The sequence below is a fragment of the Lytechinus pictus genome, chromosome 2 (assembly GCF_037042905.1).
Source record: "Lytechinus pictus isolate F3 Inbred chromosome 2, Lp3.0, whole genome shotgun sequence".
In the NCBI taxonomy this organism is placed as follows: Eukaryota; Metazoa; Echinodermata; class Echinoidea; order Temnopleuroida; family Toxopneustidae; genus Lytechinus; species Lytechinus pictus.
The window spans coordinates 14,541,669-14,560,144 of NC_087246.1; the positions used below are offsets into that span (position 1 = coordinate 14,541,669).

An 18,476-nucleotide genomic window follows, 5' to 3' on the forward strand; every position below is an offset into this window, starting at 1 on the left:
GGTTTACTGTGAATTTCTAATATAGCACATATAAGCACTCCATCTTGAATTCATACTTGGTATACCTACCATATTTTTGTAACAAATACTTTTTTTTTCATAAAAGTTGGCAGCTCTGTAATATCTGAGGCTGAAATGAGACAGAGATTAAGATCAATCTCAATATAATACTTTCAATGATGGGGCCTTGGTATATGTAAATATAAAAGTTGGAGCCATCAAATCTGACCACATTGTATTCCTATTGGGGGAAATACAATAACTATAAAGAGTTGCTTTTTATTGTACTGTTTTTTTTTTCCAGAATTTGTATTGAGCCCAAGGGTGATTTATGGAGATAAGTCGACACCTTAAGCAGGCAGGGGAAGATTACCCTCTGTCCTCATTTTTTATTGACACCCGCTTACCTATAGGAGGTAGTATCTGAGCTGGGAGGAGGGTTCCAAAGCTTTGGATGGCACATCATCCAGTCAGCATAGACCTTGACACCAGGTAGCAGCTCATGAAGATCCTGAGACAACACACTCTGATCTCCACTTTGCTCTTGTAGATGATCTGAAAAGAGATAATCCAGAATATAAACCGTAATCCAAAACAATGGTGGCGGTGGCAGTGGTGGTGGTGATAATGAAGTTTATGAAAATGGTTTTATAATGGTGGTAATTAATAAAGATGATGAATATTATGATGGTAATGATGATAAAGGAGGGTAATTCAGTTTCTACAACATGTGGATGGTAATGATGATGATAGCAATGAAGATGAAAATTTTGGTGAATCTGTAACTTCTAAATTATACAGATTGTGAAGACAATGACAATGATGAATAGCTGGATGTTAATTGAGAAAGTAGTAGTAGAAGTAGTGTTTACATGAGCAGAGCATGTATGGTCATATTGGGTGTATAGCAATAGTAGGTCATAGTCATTTTCATGCATTTTAATTCAATATCATGTATAATACAGAAAGAATCATTTAGGATACCATAACAAGCATACCTTGTAAAAGTGAGCAGCATCTTAAACATAGTAAGGCAAACATGTGAAGACCAAGCAGGATGGCTTGTTGTAGGAGAGGTGGACAACCCTCAGCTGTAGGGGGGATGTCACCTGATAGGATAAACAAATATCAAATAGGCATTGTAAGAAAACATGGAACCATCAGTCATTGTGATATTCAAAGCTTACTTCCGATGTTGAGAGTGGAAGGAAACATTGATCATAAATTCATTTAATATAGCCTCCAATTGTCTGCTTTGCAAATAGACCTAGGACAAATTTTTTTGGTAAGTGCACATGGCCATTCAGCGACAATTCATAATCATCCAAGTGCATGCATAGAATCCAGTCAAACAAATGTAACAGTAACTCACTGTAAAACTTTTCAACATACGAACCAAAACTCCTGATTTTTTCATATAACCTTTGAATAGAAATCCATTCTGTCAACGATGAGAGAAAATTGATCTTTTATTTTTTTGCCACTGATTAGGTTAAAGCTGTTGCTGTCAATGTCATATAATCGAAGTTTACAAAGGACCAGTCAAGAGTATGACAGTAGCCAGCTGCAAACATATAAGTTAATGCTCTTGAATCCTCTGCCTTGCATAAAGCCAGTGTCATATATCATCATGTACCTGAAGGAGATATGTTAGCTACAGCAAACATGTTGATAGCCATGAGCTGAATGAGTCTTGTACTCAGGATAGCTGAGGGTGAATGGTCTAAGAGTGCCTTGAATTCTCGCAATAGATGATCTCTCGCATGACCAAATGCCTCCATCCTGTATAATGAGAACAACAAAAAAACTGGAAATTAAAATTGGAGCTCAGGATATGGAACACAGTAAATTCATTTGAAAGACATTTCAAAATCTACAGTGGAGAATTATTCACTAACACTGAAAATAATTCAAAGATGAATTTAAAAAAAAATATTTTATAGGTAAAGTCAATATATATGTACAAAATGGTTACTATTCAAAGAGCAAAATAGGCATACTTACATGTAGCTGCTACAACATATATAAAAATAGAACATTGGAGCCCACATCCAGTTTTGGAAAACAAAATAATATGAAATTACAGTAAAAATTTACTCATCACTATCTCAATATTCAGCCTTGAACACATTGATGAAATACTAGTTTGTATTCATGGTATATTTTTTGAACCACCTAAAGGAAATTAACACTCACATTTCATATAATTTCAAATCAGTAATTTGTGTCCCTTGGTCATAAATTTAAAATTGAAAACCAGAAAGTCTTAGCAAACCATTTTAAGAGCCTAAAAATAGATTGGGACTTCCCTTTAGCACCTAAATTTATCATTTCTTACCATCAACATTACCATTTTTAGGTAACATACCCTGTCTTTGTGAAGAGCTTCCCATGGACATTCAGGAAACTTAGCACAAACTTCTTGTTGAGCTGCAGAGAAAAAAATAAATTTAAATAGTTCATAACAAGTCTTGGGCAATTAAGACATTCATCCCCTATGAAAATTGGCATAGTTTCACCTAAGAGGGCTGTGAGAATATGAGAAGACGTAATTCACTTTAAGATCCAAAATTCTTTAAAAATAAGTGTATGGCAAATTGTTGATGTTCAGCCATAATTCATATTTCAACCAGCTTTCTAAGTGACCTTTTGTAAATTTCTGTTTATTTTCATGCTTCTGTACCAAACACTTGTTATTTAGCTTGCTATTCATATCTACAGTACAATGATGCTGGACCAGATAATATCAAACACGGTAGTGATATTTCAGGAAAGATGGTAATTTGACAAAAGGAGGTATGAAATCTTAGGCTCATTATAGTAGGGGGCTTGTCGACCTTAAGAATAATTGCATTTAGGAATATTACAAGTACTATGAGTCCCTTTTGCTCACTGTCCCTTCAAATAGTTTTCTTTGCATTGTACAAATAATTTTTAAACCAAGATTTGTAAATAGCCTTCATGAATAGCTACGATTAAATCAACATCATTAGAAACGTTGTATCCGAAATGTTGCATCAGATTAAGAACAGATTCCACTTGGAAAATTATCACTGAAAGTAGAGTGGGACATTCTTAATTCCTTATATTAAAAAACATGAGCAAAGGAATGCTCCCCCTTTCTTTTCTGGATTTTCTTCTCTTTTTTTCCCTTATTTCCCCTATTTTTTGTTGTTGGTCCTGGAGGACACTCTAATTGCCTTTGATGCTAAACTCACCTCAGCAGCAGACAGGTGAGATAGATTCTCCCCTTTCTCTATTTCATCATCTTCTTCCTCTTCCGTCCTCTCTCCTCCTTCCACCTTCCCATCGTGAGCAATCCAGACCTCTTTCCTACCCCTGTTCTCATCTTGAGACGGTCTCCTCCTTTTTCTCCTCTGTTCTCTTCTTCTCTCCATCTCTCTCCTTGCCTCAATTTCCTCTTGCTCTTTATGAGCAACCTGGCCAAAAACAAAAATGGCAATAAAGCAACTCACATTTAAATACAATAGTACATTTATAATTGAATTTTTGTAATGAATAAGAGAGTATGAAAAAATTGATAGGCATAAGTTGAAAAGTGAGCTTAATATAAATAAATAATACAAGGCAGATGAAACAATTTTTTTGTTCAACTTTCTTACCTTCCTTCTGACTTCCTCAAACAAGGTCATCAAACTTTCTCTGGCTGTAAGGAATGGATTAGTAGCTGCTAAACTTCTCACATAAAAATAGACTGCATCAAGTTTACGTCTCTATGTAAAAAACAAAATGGAAAAACGCATGATTACGAAACTAAATACAAACTGAACCTGAAATATACAGTGTCAAGCACAGATCATTTCATATCTGCTCTATTTAACTTTGAACAAGATGGTATAAAGAACCAACAAGAAAACCAGACAGACTGCCGATCAAAGGTGAATTTTTTAAAATTTATTCTACAGCAATATGAATATCTTTTGGCTTGGAAAAATTGCTTGTACTTTAGAGTTATAATATATATTATCTAGAAACATCACTATGGCAATAATTTATATAATTCAATACAAAGTTAGGAATTTCCTAGATATATATATAATAATGAAATCTGTAAATTGTTAGGCAACATTTGCATATTTCAACTACAGATAAGGGGATACATTTCGTAGATATTTCATCAGCAATAAACAAGAATAAGTGTTCCTAATAGGATTCTTGAGACCAAATAGGAATCATTACACGACATTCTAAATATCATTTTGGCTTCACACAATTAAAAAAAAAACATTGTTTTGGCTTACCGTATACAAGGCCAAGATAGCTAGCTGATTGTAAGGTCTTCCATTCCTTGGAGCAAGATGCTGTGCTTTCATATACCAACTGAATAGAGAGAAATAAAGAATTAACATGATTTAGCAGGCAAAGAAAAAAATTGGCAAGAGAATTACTGGGGTGCCATGTCATTTGGGATGTATCACAAATATCTAAAGCATTCTTTATACAATGGTTTTATTCAGAGTTTATTCAGTGTTTCTAAACTACCATAACAACCTGCATTAACCCTAATAAGACTGAATCAGCCCCCCCCCCCCCCTCAAAAATGAGAATTTGTGTACAAATCCAATGCAAATAGTGTTTTTAGCAAAAATTCATGAGTTATTTTTCCTTTAAATGATCAAAATCAATTAATTTCACCTAATTTATAGTCAAAATAAAGTCCCAGACAATTTCCATTGAGAAAACAAGGAAAAACAAAGTAAAAAACAAAGAAAATACATAAGAAATTTAGAAAACAATAAAATACATATGACAATGAATGTGATGTTGAAATATTTTACAGTATATTTGATCAGATTCCTATAAAGAGTCTCTGAACAAAAAAATGATAATTTTTAGGGGAATTATTGAGTTAATTATAGCAAAATTTATTTTTCGCAGAATTTGATCTTATAGTTTTGTAGATTATGCCACAGGTAATGCGTGTGCCAATTTTCATTACGATCGCTCGATCGATGGCCGAGATCATAAGGGGAGGCTGAATCTTCTTAGGCAATGAAATAGCCCAGTCTATTTAGGGTTAACCAACATTCTGTGCCACGACTAAATGTGTTCATCATTGGACATTCTGTTTTTATGAGCTATATCAAATATACTTTATTCATCATCAAAATCTATATAAGACACATTCTAAATTTATGCAATCTTTATGACTAACCTCCTTGCTTTCCCATAGGTGTTGGTCTCATTGGCTTGCTCTTTGTACCTGGCTATATCGCCAAGTGCTATCATGCATCTCTGAGCACTCAACAGGGCCAATTTAATCTGGAAAAAAAATCATAAATAAGCTGTGAGGGCAAATCATATGTAAAAAGTGTGGTGACTCTCTCGTTCATTACTGATTGGACAAAAAGCAAAATTTGAACCACAATGGTAAGTAACGGTGGGAATCAAAAAGTAAACTAAAGACATTTTGTTGGAAGACCGTTTATTTATCTAATGCTTTCCTTGAGTTGTTTAAAACAAGGTGTTTTTTTTTTGTTTGTTTCTTTCAAATTCAATGTACAGTGGGAAAAAATCAAGTGCAGTAATACATGATATCATGTAAGCATCACCATGCATGCTATAAAGAAGTTAAACTGGATAAGAATTATGATGGGGAATTCCCAAATGTAAAATGTTATAGACACAGTCAGTAAGAAAGAGAAGGGATATAATATAAATAGGAATAGAAAGAAGCAGTGATATTCATTAGGAGGGAAAAAAAGTATAGAGAGTAAGAGTTGCAAAGTAAGATGAATATATGCAAAGAGCTTACTGATCTTCTTCGTTCTTCATGAAGGGGATCTAGACCGGTACGATTTTCTAACTGGAAGTGATATGTTGATTGCAGCTTATTCAGCACCCCTTCATAGAACGTAGTACCCTAAAAAAAATTAATACAAATAATCAAGTTCAAACAGTGATTATTTACAGAGTATTGACATGAGAGATGGTCAAAACAACCGGAATGTCTCCGACAGTCTCATACACATTACGCGTTTCAATGTAGCAGCATTGCTGACTTTGAAATCAACTACATGTACAATGAACAATTTTTTTACAAATACGAAGTTGGATTGGTAGAGAATTCCAAAAACGAGGAGCAACTGACGAAAAAAGCTCCATCCATCCCTGTACATTTTCAGACAGGTACTAGGCACTTGAAGAACTAGTCCAGCATAATGAAGTTCTGGGGTGGTATTCTGAACATTGTCTTTTCTCCACATTTTACCTTATCTCAGAGATATGACAAAATCAGTATTCTGGTGGATGTCATAACTTTTGTCACAAAAATTGTCATAAATTTTGTCTCTTCTCTTTAGCGCGCACCAATAATATGCGGCTTTAAATACACGTAATCCTTTTATATAAGCAAAAGATATGACAAAAGTTATGACAGGGGGGTAGCAGTCATAAATTTTGTCATATCTTTTAGTACCAAATATCTCGATAACCTGCCGACTGAATGTCAAGCATATAATGATATTATTAAGATTAGATTGTGGTATTAGTTTCACTCATCATCCATGACAATTTTCAAAATTATTTTTTCATGCTACATTTAGTTAGGCCTTACATATTAATTCCTCCTTTTTTCTCTCTGTTTTCCTTCTTTTTCTACTTCTCTTCTAAAATCCTTCACAGCTCCCTGTCTCTCTTTGTAATTAAGCGCATCAATATACGCGTAGTTGCGCGATGCCAGCGACTGTATTGGGGATACGCCCTACCTGCCACGGGGCCTTCCTATTGGCTAGAAGGGCTCCCACTGGGAACTAACGATGATTTTGATTGGTTTGCTTCCGAAAAGATGGGCGGGAACTTAGAGAGATATGACAGGGAAAAGACAATGTTCAGAATACCGATTTGTGACAATCATAGCGGTGTCACATCTCAGAGAGATATGACAAAATATATGACAAAAGTTATGACAGTGTTCCAGAATACCACCCCTGGCTGCAGCTGACGTACACTGATTAGACAAGTTACATAGCTTGTGGCCAAGTTATGGAGAGCTTTATAAGTAGCAGGATCTATCGGTAACTTACATGATGCATAAAATCTAGAAGATCTTCTTTGTAGCTGTCCCCATTAGGTTGTTCCTGTATGGCCTTCCTCAGGGCTTCTATAATCTGATAATAGCAGTTCTTCCACAGCATCTGCTCTACATTGTACTGATTACACAGGTCAAGATCTAAGAGAATGATGCCCTCATAGAGTTGTTCTAGCTCTTGCCTGTTGAGGATAAAGTAACAGTACATAGATAGCATTTGAATGCTACAGTACAAATCACTGAATGTCAGTGATCCAATTCAGACCAATCAGATTACAGAACATTCTAACATTCTATAAGTATCTATAGCATTCCAACCTCATAGCATAATAGACTAAATTAATACATGTACCTAAACCTCAAATGAGAGAATAAAGATACAATGTTGGCTAAATTTGGTCAACATCTACATGGGTTATCAAAAAAGGAAACCCAATTCTGATTAAGAAATTATAAATTAGTAATTATGAAACCTATTCCATTCGAAAGTATGAATTTTGAACATTCTAAAGATACATGCATTATGTTTCTATGACCGAGCATCACTGAATACCATTGTTCTACATGTATAATAAGTGGTGCAAAATGGTGACACAATGAATGCTCCTGTGACATTTGCTCTGGTCTTCATATCTCAGAGGGTTTGGGTTAGAGTGAAGATACGGATTAGGGTTTATTTATGTTTTGCCTAAAGTGCAGATTTTCCATCAGAGCAATTGTTGCCGGAACAAATGTCATGGAACCTGCAAAACAGCAGAACGCACTTTAAATAAAAAATAAATAAATAAAAACAAAATTAGAAACAAAAAACAGATTACAAGACCTCAAGAAGTGGCAAGATTTCTATGTTTTTATTTCATTTTTCATTGTTTATTGTGTTCAATGAAGTCAATACTGAGGGAACATGTCTTGATATCGTAACTGGATTGGCAGGGACTCAAGACATGAAAGAGATACTATTTCAATAACATATCAATGTAGGGTTTTCTTAAACGTTATAATAGTTATTGAAACCAAATTGAAACATTTCTAGATTTCAGAAAAAATACTCACTGCTTGTCTTGGAGTTGCTGTAGCATCTCCCTGGTTGAGATGCCATGACTCAATGCATTGAAGAGGTCTGTCTCACAACGAGCAGCATCCCGTAGGAGTTTCTGAGCTGATTGCCGGTTCACAGACAGGTGCTCCTGTATCATGGCAGCATGGGGTGGATTTTGGTATCCCGGATATGGCATCCCAGGGGGTAGTGGATTGGGATGTCTACCGTAGGGTGGTGGATACTGCATCATATAAGGTGGAAGGGGAGGATTACCAGACTTGTATGTCTGGGCTCCTTCAGGTTGGTTTTCCCAGGAAGAAGTGGGCACTGAGTAGCCTGGCGGAGGAGGTGGGTACCCATAATGAGGCGGCACCATCCCAGCAAATCCAGGTGGAAAATTTGGAATGTATGAATTCCAATTCTCTTGCAGGGTGGCAGGTGGTGTTCCCTCTCCCCTGGATTCTCCTTTGTCTGACTCAGGGTCCTGGAAATGCAGTTCCCCATGCTTCGTTTGATGCTGCTGCAAAGCAGGCTTTTGATTTGGCTTACTAGGGTCCCAGAGGCGACTTTGGTCACCAGTACGTCCCTTTGGCTTGGCCTTGGATTCATCAGGAAGCACTGGTGCATCAGTATGTTCCTCAGGAGGATGATAGTACTGATCATACACAGGAGCATAATTACCTTGAGGTTTAAGTTTCTCTTGTTCTGTCTTCCCAGGCAGCCTCAGTATACCCCCTCCATGCTTAGTACCAGACTCCTCAGCTTCACTGCTGCCTCTCCTTCTCCCATGTCTTTCAGAACTATCATCGCTAGACACAGAAATGTGATGTCTCCTTGTGTCCTTTTTCCCCCCAGAGTGATAGCGCTTCCGCTCATCTTGGTCTTTGTGGTCTCTTTGTGGTTCCCCACTATGCCGACCTCCGTCTTGATCATACCTTTTATCAGGAGCTTTTCTACCATCTTCATGACGTCCATTTCCTGATCTTTGTGAATCTTCATCATTTCTATGCTGCCTGTCACTTCCAGACTGACCAGATCGCCCTAAATCCACAGATTGCTTATTGTGTCCTTGTCTGTAAGATTCCTCTCTGTTCCTATATCGACTATCATTCCCTGACAGGTAAGGTTCATCCTTATCTCTATTCCTGTCATTTCTTTGTTCTTTTCTTTCATTATTGGAGGTTCCTGAATGAAACGTTTGTGAATCATGTTGCATAGTTTGCCTTTCACCTCTATCTGAAAGTCTTCGCCTATCCTCACGTGGTGTCTCATAATCTCTGTCACTGTGATCTCTATCTTCAAATCGGTCATTTCTTTGTGATGGTCTTCTATTATCTGATCTCCCATAACCTTTTGCTTCACGATTTTTCATTTGAGATCTCTCATCTCTTGCTGATGGTCTTGTTTCTTTAATATCTGGTGTCTGTAAGGCTCTATCATCATGATATTCAGTTTGATATCTTTCATCTCTGTCTGGAGGTCTCCGCCTATCATTGTGTGGTCTCTCAAAGTCTTTCTCACTGTAATCTTTATTTTGAAACCTGTCATTTCTATTTTGAGGTCTTCTATTATCCAATCTGCCATAACCTACTTCATCACGATTTTTCATTTGAGACCTTTCATCTCTTGTTGGTGGTCTTGTTCCTTCAATATCTGGTCTCTCAGACAGTCTTTCTCTGTCATCATAATGTTCATTTTGACATCTTTCATCTCTATGTGGATGCGTCCTGTCTTGAAATGGTCTCTCAAATCTTCCAGGTTTATCAGATTCTTTCTTTTGAAACTTACGATTAGTAATGACCATGGATTCAACATGAAAGTTAAGATCGTCAACTTCTTCCTCCCATTCGCCAGACATTGTCAAAACAGGTCCCTTATCAGTTTTCTCATTCCTCTTGGAGTTGGAAATGTCTGAGTCAATCCTCTGCCGAGACTGACCTGAAGAGTAGCTTTTGGCAGGCTTTTCCTGTACCACCCGCAATCTGTCATCAACCTCAGACCCTGTTTTAACTGTAATCTGTAGATCTTTTGCACTAGACGCAGTTTCAAATTCTTCTTGACTTGAATTCTCTCTTTCCATCATTTCTTTCTTAGCTCGTAGCTTCTGTATTTCTGAAGCATAATTCTGCCTGGATGACTTGACAAGATCTTTCTTAGGCTCATGTTGTGATGAGTCTACCTCTGAATATGAGTGACCCTTTTTGTTGCTTGTCCTTGGTCCATGGTCTTGTCTAGCATTAGCTTTCCCTGAAGCTCTTCTGCTCTGAGGAAGCTGTTCTACTGTTTCTTTTTGTTTTGTAACTTTATGACGAGGGTCTGTCTTCTTAGGGGAATGTTGAGCTTGGTACTGCTGCTCGAACTCCTTATCCCAATCACTACCCATCAAGCTCTTTATTTCCTGTGGTGTATTTTCTGAAACATTAGGATCATCATCAGCATTTTGCTTTCTATCTTTATTTCTAACGTCATCACTATGTCTTTGCTTGCCATTGCGACTTTGCACTTGTTTTGGTGGGCTTTCATTCTTATTCTGACCTAGCACATGCTGTTGGTGACTTTGGTTTCTATTGCGACTCTGCGCATGTTTAGGTGCACTTTGACCCTTATTGACCTTGATTCCTGAAGATTTACATGTAGTTTCTGCTTCCCAATCCTCTGGTTTGATTTCCCAGGTGTCTTCATCTGCATGTTCATTATGTAAAGATGGTGCCTTCCCAACCCTGGACACCTTTGAGGACTCCTCTCTACAAGGTCTACGTGAACCTCGTTCTCTATGATGCAAGGGTTCCTGTTTATCCCATGGTCTTGATCCAGAATGGGCATGGCTACCACCACTCTCAGCTTGTCTGTCAAATTTATCATTCCTACTGCCATTCCTGCCTCCTCTTTGTGCATTTTCTGTCCCTGACCTCTCGTATCCTTGATTCTTGCTATGTTCAGGTTCAGCTACATGCGTTGCCTCTTCTTTTGGGGTTGGCTCTTTGGATTGATTTTCTTCATGAACGTGGCAGACCTGGAACCCTTTGGATCCAATCTCACTCAAATTAACTGGATCCTGGACAGGTTTGGTCGGTGATTCCTCTCGGCTAGAATTCAAGTCACTTCCTGGCGATGAAGAATTCTTTGCTATCCGGGACATGCCTGGCCTATATAACTGTTGATCTGGCTTTCGCTGTTCCTTTTCCCTACGTGCCTTTGTAGAGCGTGACTTGGTAGGATGTTTCTCTGCTTTTTCTGCTGCACCCATCTGTGAGGATGCTTTCTCTTTTGGATCTACAAATAAACACACAAAAAATACCTTATTAATAGATGTTAATATGCGACTATTGAACATGTGGAATGCTTAGCAGTCTCACCTGCATTGCGTATTTACGTGATTACATATAACAGCAGAGATATCTTTGAAAACAACTTCGATGAATACTTTTTCACAAAGAGAGACAAAAAAATTTAACTTGATAATACATAGCAAAGTTTGCTACATGTAACTTCATTTGACATTTGACCTTGACTCAGGAAAAGTTGTTATTCATTTCATATTATTTGTGGATATCAAACTAGGTATTTTACTACGTATTCTGAAAATAATAAACAAAATGCAAGTTAATTGATGTGAAATAACATGTGACCTCGATTATTAGTACGGTACCTGAACGATAGATTGTGCATTAATCTGAAAGGTAGGTGACTACTATTCTGTTTTATTTGCCGTCATTTGCATTTCTTTTCGAAGAACATAGGGTCATTCCTCAATATATATGAAATTTATTTCAATTATTTTCATGTTTCAATATATCATGCAATAATCTGAGATGTTGGTGACTACTATTCTGTTAAATTTTGCTTTCCAACGTTGTCGGGAATTGCATGATCATTTTCTTTTTGGATAGAAAGAGTTCTTTCCTTAAGATAACATTTCGAGCACCTTCAAACACTATTAAGACATGTCCTGACCCCCAAAATGCCCACAACAACAAAAAATGCCCATATTTATTGCCGATATTTCACCAACACCAATTTTTCAAAGGTATTTTTAAGTCCATTGCTGACCATCTGATCCGATCAAATTTAGGTTAGGTACATCAAATTATCTTTTGCAAAATTAAGGGGCTTATCTTTAGAATCTAATGTCATGAATCGATTACAGATGTGTGGGGTGTTGTTCTCATTATCGAGTATGACATTGGATTCTAAAGGTATTGAGAGTACGGGAGACCGGGGTTAGTTGGAACACGGGGTAAGTTGAAACATTGTAATTTTCTTTAACGTCTTTAAATAAATTTCTGCAATACTGCCCTCAATTTATTGTCATTATCAACAGCCATCCACCATATTACAGACAACACATGTGCAACAAGCCTGGTGAAGTTAGAAAGGAATTTTTGTTTTTTGACCTTCTGAGTAATTTTTTTCTCTTTCAGAAATGTTTTATTATTTCAGAGAAGTTTATAGATCAAGTTGGCCAGTTTGGGGGTATGATAGACACTGGTACCAAGCTACAAAATGAGGTTATTAATATGCCATGGTGAAGTCCCTTTTTTGTGCTGTAAGCTTATAAACGTCAAATGGGCCTCCGGGGTTAGTTGGAACACAATTGAAGGGGCTAGTTGGAACATGTTCCAACTTACCCCAAACATAATAATGAATAAGAATATATAAAGTATTTCACACTCTTCTAAACATGTATTGTATACCATGCTTGTTTTGTTTATCAGTTAGGTCTGAGTGTGCATTTAAGGCCTATTGTAGGCCCCTAATGCAATATTAACCCAAGGTTATCAAACTGGGGGGGTCATTTTGAGCCCCCCTTGGTCACTATGCCGTCGCGCAAAATTTTTTGACTACACTGCTTGCAGAATTTTTACTTTCACGTCTTGTGCATCATTTGAGACCAAATTTGCGATGCCTGTGTGCGCGGTTTCGAAATTACGCAACATTTTGTACGCGCAAATTACGCGCAAATTGGTGGATATTTGTTATAAATGTGAAAATTGATACTCTCACCCAAAATTAGCATTCTACTAGCTTAATAAATAGAGTTAAGGCAAAAACATAAAAAATAAAAAAAATTTAGGGCAAATTTCATACGCTTATTTGCATAATTAATTAATGAAAAAAATAAAAACAATTAATTTTTGCCTTGTAAATTTGATGAAGAAGTACATGAAATTGCTGATAGTACACTTAATTGCATGTAAAATCGAACGCACCCAAATATGCGGAATTCTACTACACAGTCTGCTTGCGTGAGTGGCTGTATAATAGAAAACATAAAGTTCAACAAATCCAAACAAATTTCAAATACTTTGAACTTGAAAGAAATATAGCAAATAGGCTAAAACCATGTAATATTACAGTTTTAAGTAGTTTTAGTATACATGTAATTCTTAATTGACCATACCATGTTCCAACTTACCCCGTATTGGGATAAGTTGGAACGTTTGCGATAGTCTTGTTCAGGGTGGATTTTTTCACTAACCATAATAGAGTTATTAATTTTATGGGGTACATTCGAAGCCCTTAGATATATGCTTCAAGCTGATATATTGATTGTTTCTCGAATAAAATCTATTTGGATATTACAGCCATTTTTGTCAAAAATGTTCCAACTAACCCTGGTCTCCCCTATACCGGGTTTGAGAAAGTATATAGTGGAAATATTTTCATCCGAGGTTGGTTCCCAGCCAACTGAGGATAAAATATTTTAACTACACTTACAAGAGAAACACCCGGTATATTTGTTTTATATCCCTTCTTTACGAAAGTTTGAACGAAAAATATTGGTAATCTAGTCCTAATTGGCCCATCTCCATGCACCGACATATAATTATCAGAGAGTTTGTAATTCAGCTAGCATTGCATTTTTACCTGTGTTGATTGCGCTGCGCTCAGCGGACCCCTGATAAAGCGTCTGCACCGTTGCATCACTAGACTTGCCCAGTGGAGGCAGTCCGTCGTGCGCTGTGCCAGGGTGATTGCTTGGTTTTCAGTCGGACGCAAAATAGTAAAAAGAAACTACATGTATTCTACTCTGACACTATGGAGTAGGGTCTGACGTCACAAACTATTTGGAATGATCTCCAATGAATTTATGATTCACGAGAAGCATTAAGCCCCAAGGGCTCTCGACTAGTGCTGTAGCCAAACTGCCGAACCGAAGTTCGCCGAACTTGGCACTTCCGAACCTGACCGAACGCAAAGGCCTGGTTCAGTGGTTCGGTAAAAAAAAAATAAGCACATTAATTTTACCAAATAATATGAATAAAGCGGGAACTACATAGATTTAAATATAAAATTAAAAACATTTTTATTGGTTAGAAATTGTGCACAATAAGAATTCTACATAAAATATTTTCAAAATCCACTATGAAAGCTCCCATCTCGTCTTTGATTGAACTGTTATCAACTTCAGACTTTTTTTTAACATGAATATATTTTTTCTTCATGAAATGAGGGGGCATTTGAAGCTAAACTTGGTATAAAATTGTGGTTGAATTACGTATTGCTGTAATCGATCGTGATCATAATCGGACCTAATTGTTTTGTATTTAAAAAAGAAAAAGGACAAGACATGAATTCATTCCTCGTAAATGACAAAGTATGACAAGCTTTGGTCTCATCTTTGATTGAATTTTTATCAGTTTCAAATTTTTTTATAAACATTAATTTATTTTTTTCTTCATAAAATGTGGGGACATTTTAAGCTAAACTCAATTAAAAAGTGTAGTTGAATTACGTATTGCTGTAATCGATCGTGATTGTAATCGGACGTACATGTACATGTAATTTTTTTGTATTTAATAAAAGAAAAAGACACGACATAAATTCATTCCTTGTGACTGACAAAGTAATGGTAAAGTATATATATTTCACCTTCTGAAATTTCCATGTTAATATAAAAGATAAAAAATAAGAGATGAAGGAATGAGGGTAGAAAAAACAGAAAAGATAAATATTCAAAGCAAATCAACGCATGTTCCCAAATCGCGTTCCGGAAATGGCTGATAAGGAAAGTTGAAACAGGAAGTCCAAACAACCTGCTCTCAGTTGCTATTTTACTGGTAAAATTCTTATTCCAAATTTGAAATGTTTTTCCATTGTCAATATTTTCTAAAAAGTGGTTTAATCTGGTCAATTACTGAAAATGAAATGATAAATTATCAGTTCCGTCTTGGTTCTGAAGATCAACACCCAGTGATTTCATAACACTAAAATATACAGTAGAGTCCCATGTACTCATTTTCGTGTTTAAAATATGTTTGAAGTCACGTAGCATCGATCTTTCGGGACCAAGAATGTAGTGGCAAATTGTATAGAACGGAGCGTTCAACGCTAGCGGGCGTGTACATGTACATTTTGCTTATTACATGACGTCATCCAGCCACTGCCGAGATCCAATTTACATGTATGAATTAAAATATATTAAGCATGCGCAGTGCAAGCCTTCTATTGCCCACACAGTATTCCACCAATAGTGTGCAATTCTCTATCACCTTGTACCAAAATCGACCTAGAATTTTACTTTCCTATATTTTATATGAATTATGAAAGGTATTCTCGGAGGATCTATTGTCTCACCGATGCCGCACAGGTAAGCAAATTTTGAATACTTCTTGCTTTTCCGTCAAAATCTTATGAATTAACGTCGATATGGCATCGTGTTCGTTGGAGTTTGTAGAGTCTATCGCAACGTGCACAAAGTCAATTGATTTCCCGGTTTCGTCGCGTGAATATGCATGAAATTGCATTGCCGAGTCTCGATAATTTGTTATCGATACTGGAGCGATCCGATCACGAACCAAGACCATTTCCCGCGTAGACAATGTGACCGGATATCGTTATCGCTATAAATACTTTCGCACGCAGTCCGAAGGAATTATTTTGGCGACCACACAGTCATGACGTGATCTGCGCGATTGACCAATCAGCGGTCTGAGCGGAGGCGGTCTATCCGTTGTACCCAGTCTATGGACAATTTACCACTGTGGAATGGACTGACATTTTATCTTTTTAAAGTAATTGATTCACGTGATGCTTTGCGTCGATTTGCGTGTAAAATAGATTAGGTGCCTAGTCTTTCCCTTGTCATGTCTTTGATATGAATACAAATCGCGCGCCCTCTTTAGGCCAAAAATTGATGTTGTCGCGGATCTACAGGCAGCGACGTCAAGAGCAAAAGAAGATGAGGAACAGAGTGCTCAAGTAAGTCACTAAATGGACTTCATATTGATCGGTAAGTGAAATGGAACAAATTATCGAGATTTAAAATTTCGTAAAAATCATGTATTTTGTGCAATCGCATGACAGTGTTTTATCTAGACTCCAGGAATCTCCAAATTCTGTGGAAGTATCAGCTCATAGAGAGAGTTGCATGCGTCATGCCTTGATTTTACCTTGCACGGCGGCATGTATTGATGATCATATCTACATGGAATAATCATGAAAAAAAATATATTCTGTTCTTTGTAATTCTGTTTCTGTCCTCACTCTCTCGACTCGTTATCAATATTTTTTTCTTTGGTTATTTTTTGATTCAATTTAAAAATGAAAGTAGAAATGACTCTTATTTTTGTTTAAAAGATTAAAATAAATAAAAGTTATGCAACAATTTTTAGATCTAGACCTACATGTATGACCATCAGTAGATAGAGGCGCTGGTCCAAATATTGGGATTGTCCCAGAAAACAAGGATATCCTCATAAACCAGGACAAATCATGTCTTGATAAATTGAGATTGTCCTTGTTAATGGGGAGTTTTTTTTCACTTACCCCTGCGGGACATCGACAGTAATTACGGGGATTGAGAGTGCTAAAAATAGATTGAGTGACCTCAATTCCCCCAGTTCACCGTCTATTTTTCATGACTTGCCGTCTTCCAATAATCTTGTTATCAAGCCTTGAAATAAGCGGGCGCTGAGCGCAAATTCGCGCTCATAAAGCCATCAATTGCGCCCATAAAGCCCCAAAATCATCAAAATTTTGACGACTGGGCGCAAATATTTTCCAGGTAATTGCGCCCGCAGTGAGTGAGCAGTGAAGCCATATCATACATGTAATTTAAATATCTGAAAAGCCAAAATCAAGTAACTTTCAATTTACGATAAGCACAGTTTCAAATTGCCAAGTGCGTCTTTTTTTCTGTACCATAAAAAGTGAGCTACGTCCGTCTTTTTATTCTGTAATACATGTGCGCGCGTGCTTCCGGTAGCGGTAACAGTTTTTCCATACTTCACCATGTGCAATTACTAATACACACATTTCCAGTTGGGATATCACAATTCTGCGATATAGTAATTCGAATTGCACAGGAGATAAATCCCTGTTCACAGCACATACGATGTGCGACTCTTTTATCCTCACAGTCGCCGACTTTGCTTGTCAAAACGGAGCCTTAATAATCCAAAATCACTTAGCTTATAGTTGTGAATTATAGCTTTTTAATTTCTTTCTTGGAGAGGGGTAAATATCAGACAATAAATCATCAAACACGGCTCCATCTAAAAAAAAATAGGAGGACGCCGTGCACTTGAGTGTGGTGTTAGCTAGCCATTTTGAGCTCATGTTCTCTGCCAGAGCTCTGGGTGAGAATTCTATCAGTAATGGCCTAAGTGATGGTGATTTTCCGTTTCAAATAGAGTTTAGATTTCATATTAATTTTTGAAAACTGTCAAAAAACTTAATGATTTCTTCATTGTGATGATTATTTAAGTTATTAATGAATACATTTTCACCGAATTTAGACTCTCCCAGAATGAAAGGCATTTTCTGTGGAGATCTGCATTTTCAAATAACTTGTGAAAAACTTAAGGTACATGAACCTACAATACATGTACATAGCCTGTGGCTATGTGCTGGAATTTGAATAGACTGAGTTAGATATTGATTTCATTTCTTCATTTCTTTAACATAATTTATATGCAATCCAAATGCACCTCACAGTCACAATCACACACATACACTCACCCACACCCGTGATTCTTTTTTTTCTAAATTTATTATTATTTGATCTGAATTCTCTCTTTCTCCATCTCTCTCCCTTTTTTATATTTTTATTTTATTCATTTATTTAGATTTTTTTTTTTTTGGGGGGGATTAATTGTTTGTGGTTCATTAAAGATGAAAAATAAATAAGCCCATGTACATGTATGTGTGGTTGTAAAGGGGATGTGGAGTGAGGGTGTCAAAACACACTTAAACATTTAAATCTGATTTCTTAAATACGTTTGAATAAGCCTAATACTTAGCATGCTATTTATGTACTAATTAAAAAATTGCAGGAGCTGCGCATACTATAAACACATTTGTGGTGTGGTTCACCGTTATATATATATTTTTTAATTGCCCCCGGTTCCTGTAAAAAGCCCGTGAGCCGGGGGCAATTTTTTA

General features: G+C 36.7%; 1 protein-coding gene across 1 annotated transcript in view; it reads right to left on the reverse strand.

Moving 5' to 3' along the window:
- Positions 1-18,476, reverse strand: part of LOC129284259 (telomerase-binding protein EST1A-like) — a 29,319-nt gene that overhangs the window by 9,074 nt on the left and 1,769 nt on the right. The window contains exons 2-12 of the mRNA XM_064110365.1: positions 8,105-11,363; positions 7,047-7,233; positions 5,777-5,884; positions 5,177-5,283; positions 4,263-4,341; positions 3,624-3,734; positions 3,219-3,440; positions 2,369-2,430; positions 1,637-1,782; positions 999-1,109; positions 408-555 (exon numbers count right to left, since the gene is read on the reverse strand). Of these exons, the coding sequence (XP_063966435.1) occupies positions 408-555; positions 999-1,109; positions 1,637-1,782; positions 2,369-2,430; positions 3,219-3,440; positions 3,624-3,734; positions 4,263-4,341; positions 5,177-5,283; positions 5,777-5,884; positions 7,047-7,233; positions 8,105-11,363 (4,540 nt within the window). The remainder of the gene's footprint in view (positions 1-407; positions 556-998; positions 1,110-1,636; positions 1,783-2,368; positions 2,431-3,218; positions 3,441-3,623; positions 3,735-4,262; positions 4,342-5,176; positions 5,284-5,776; positions 5,885-7,046; positions 7,234-8,104; positions 11,364-18,476) is intronic.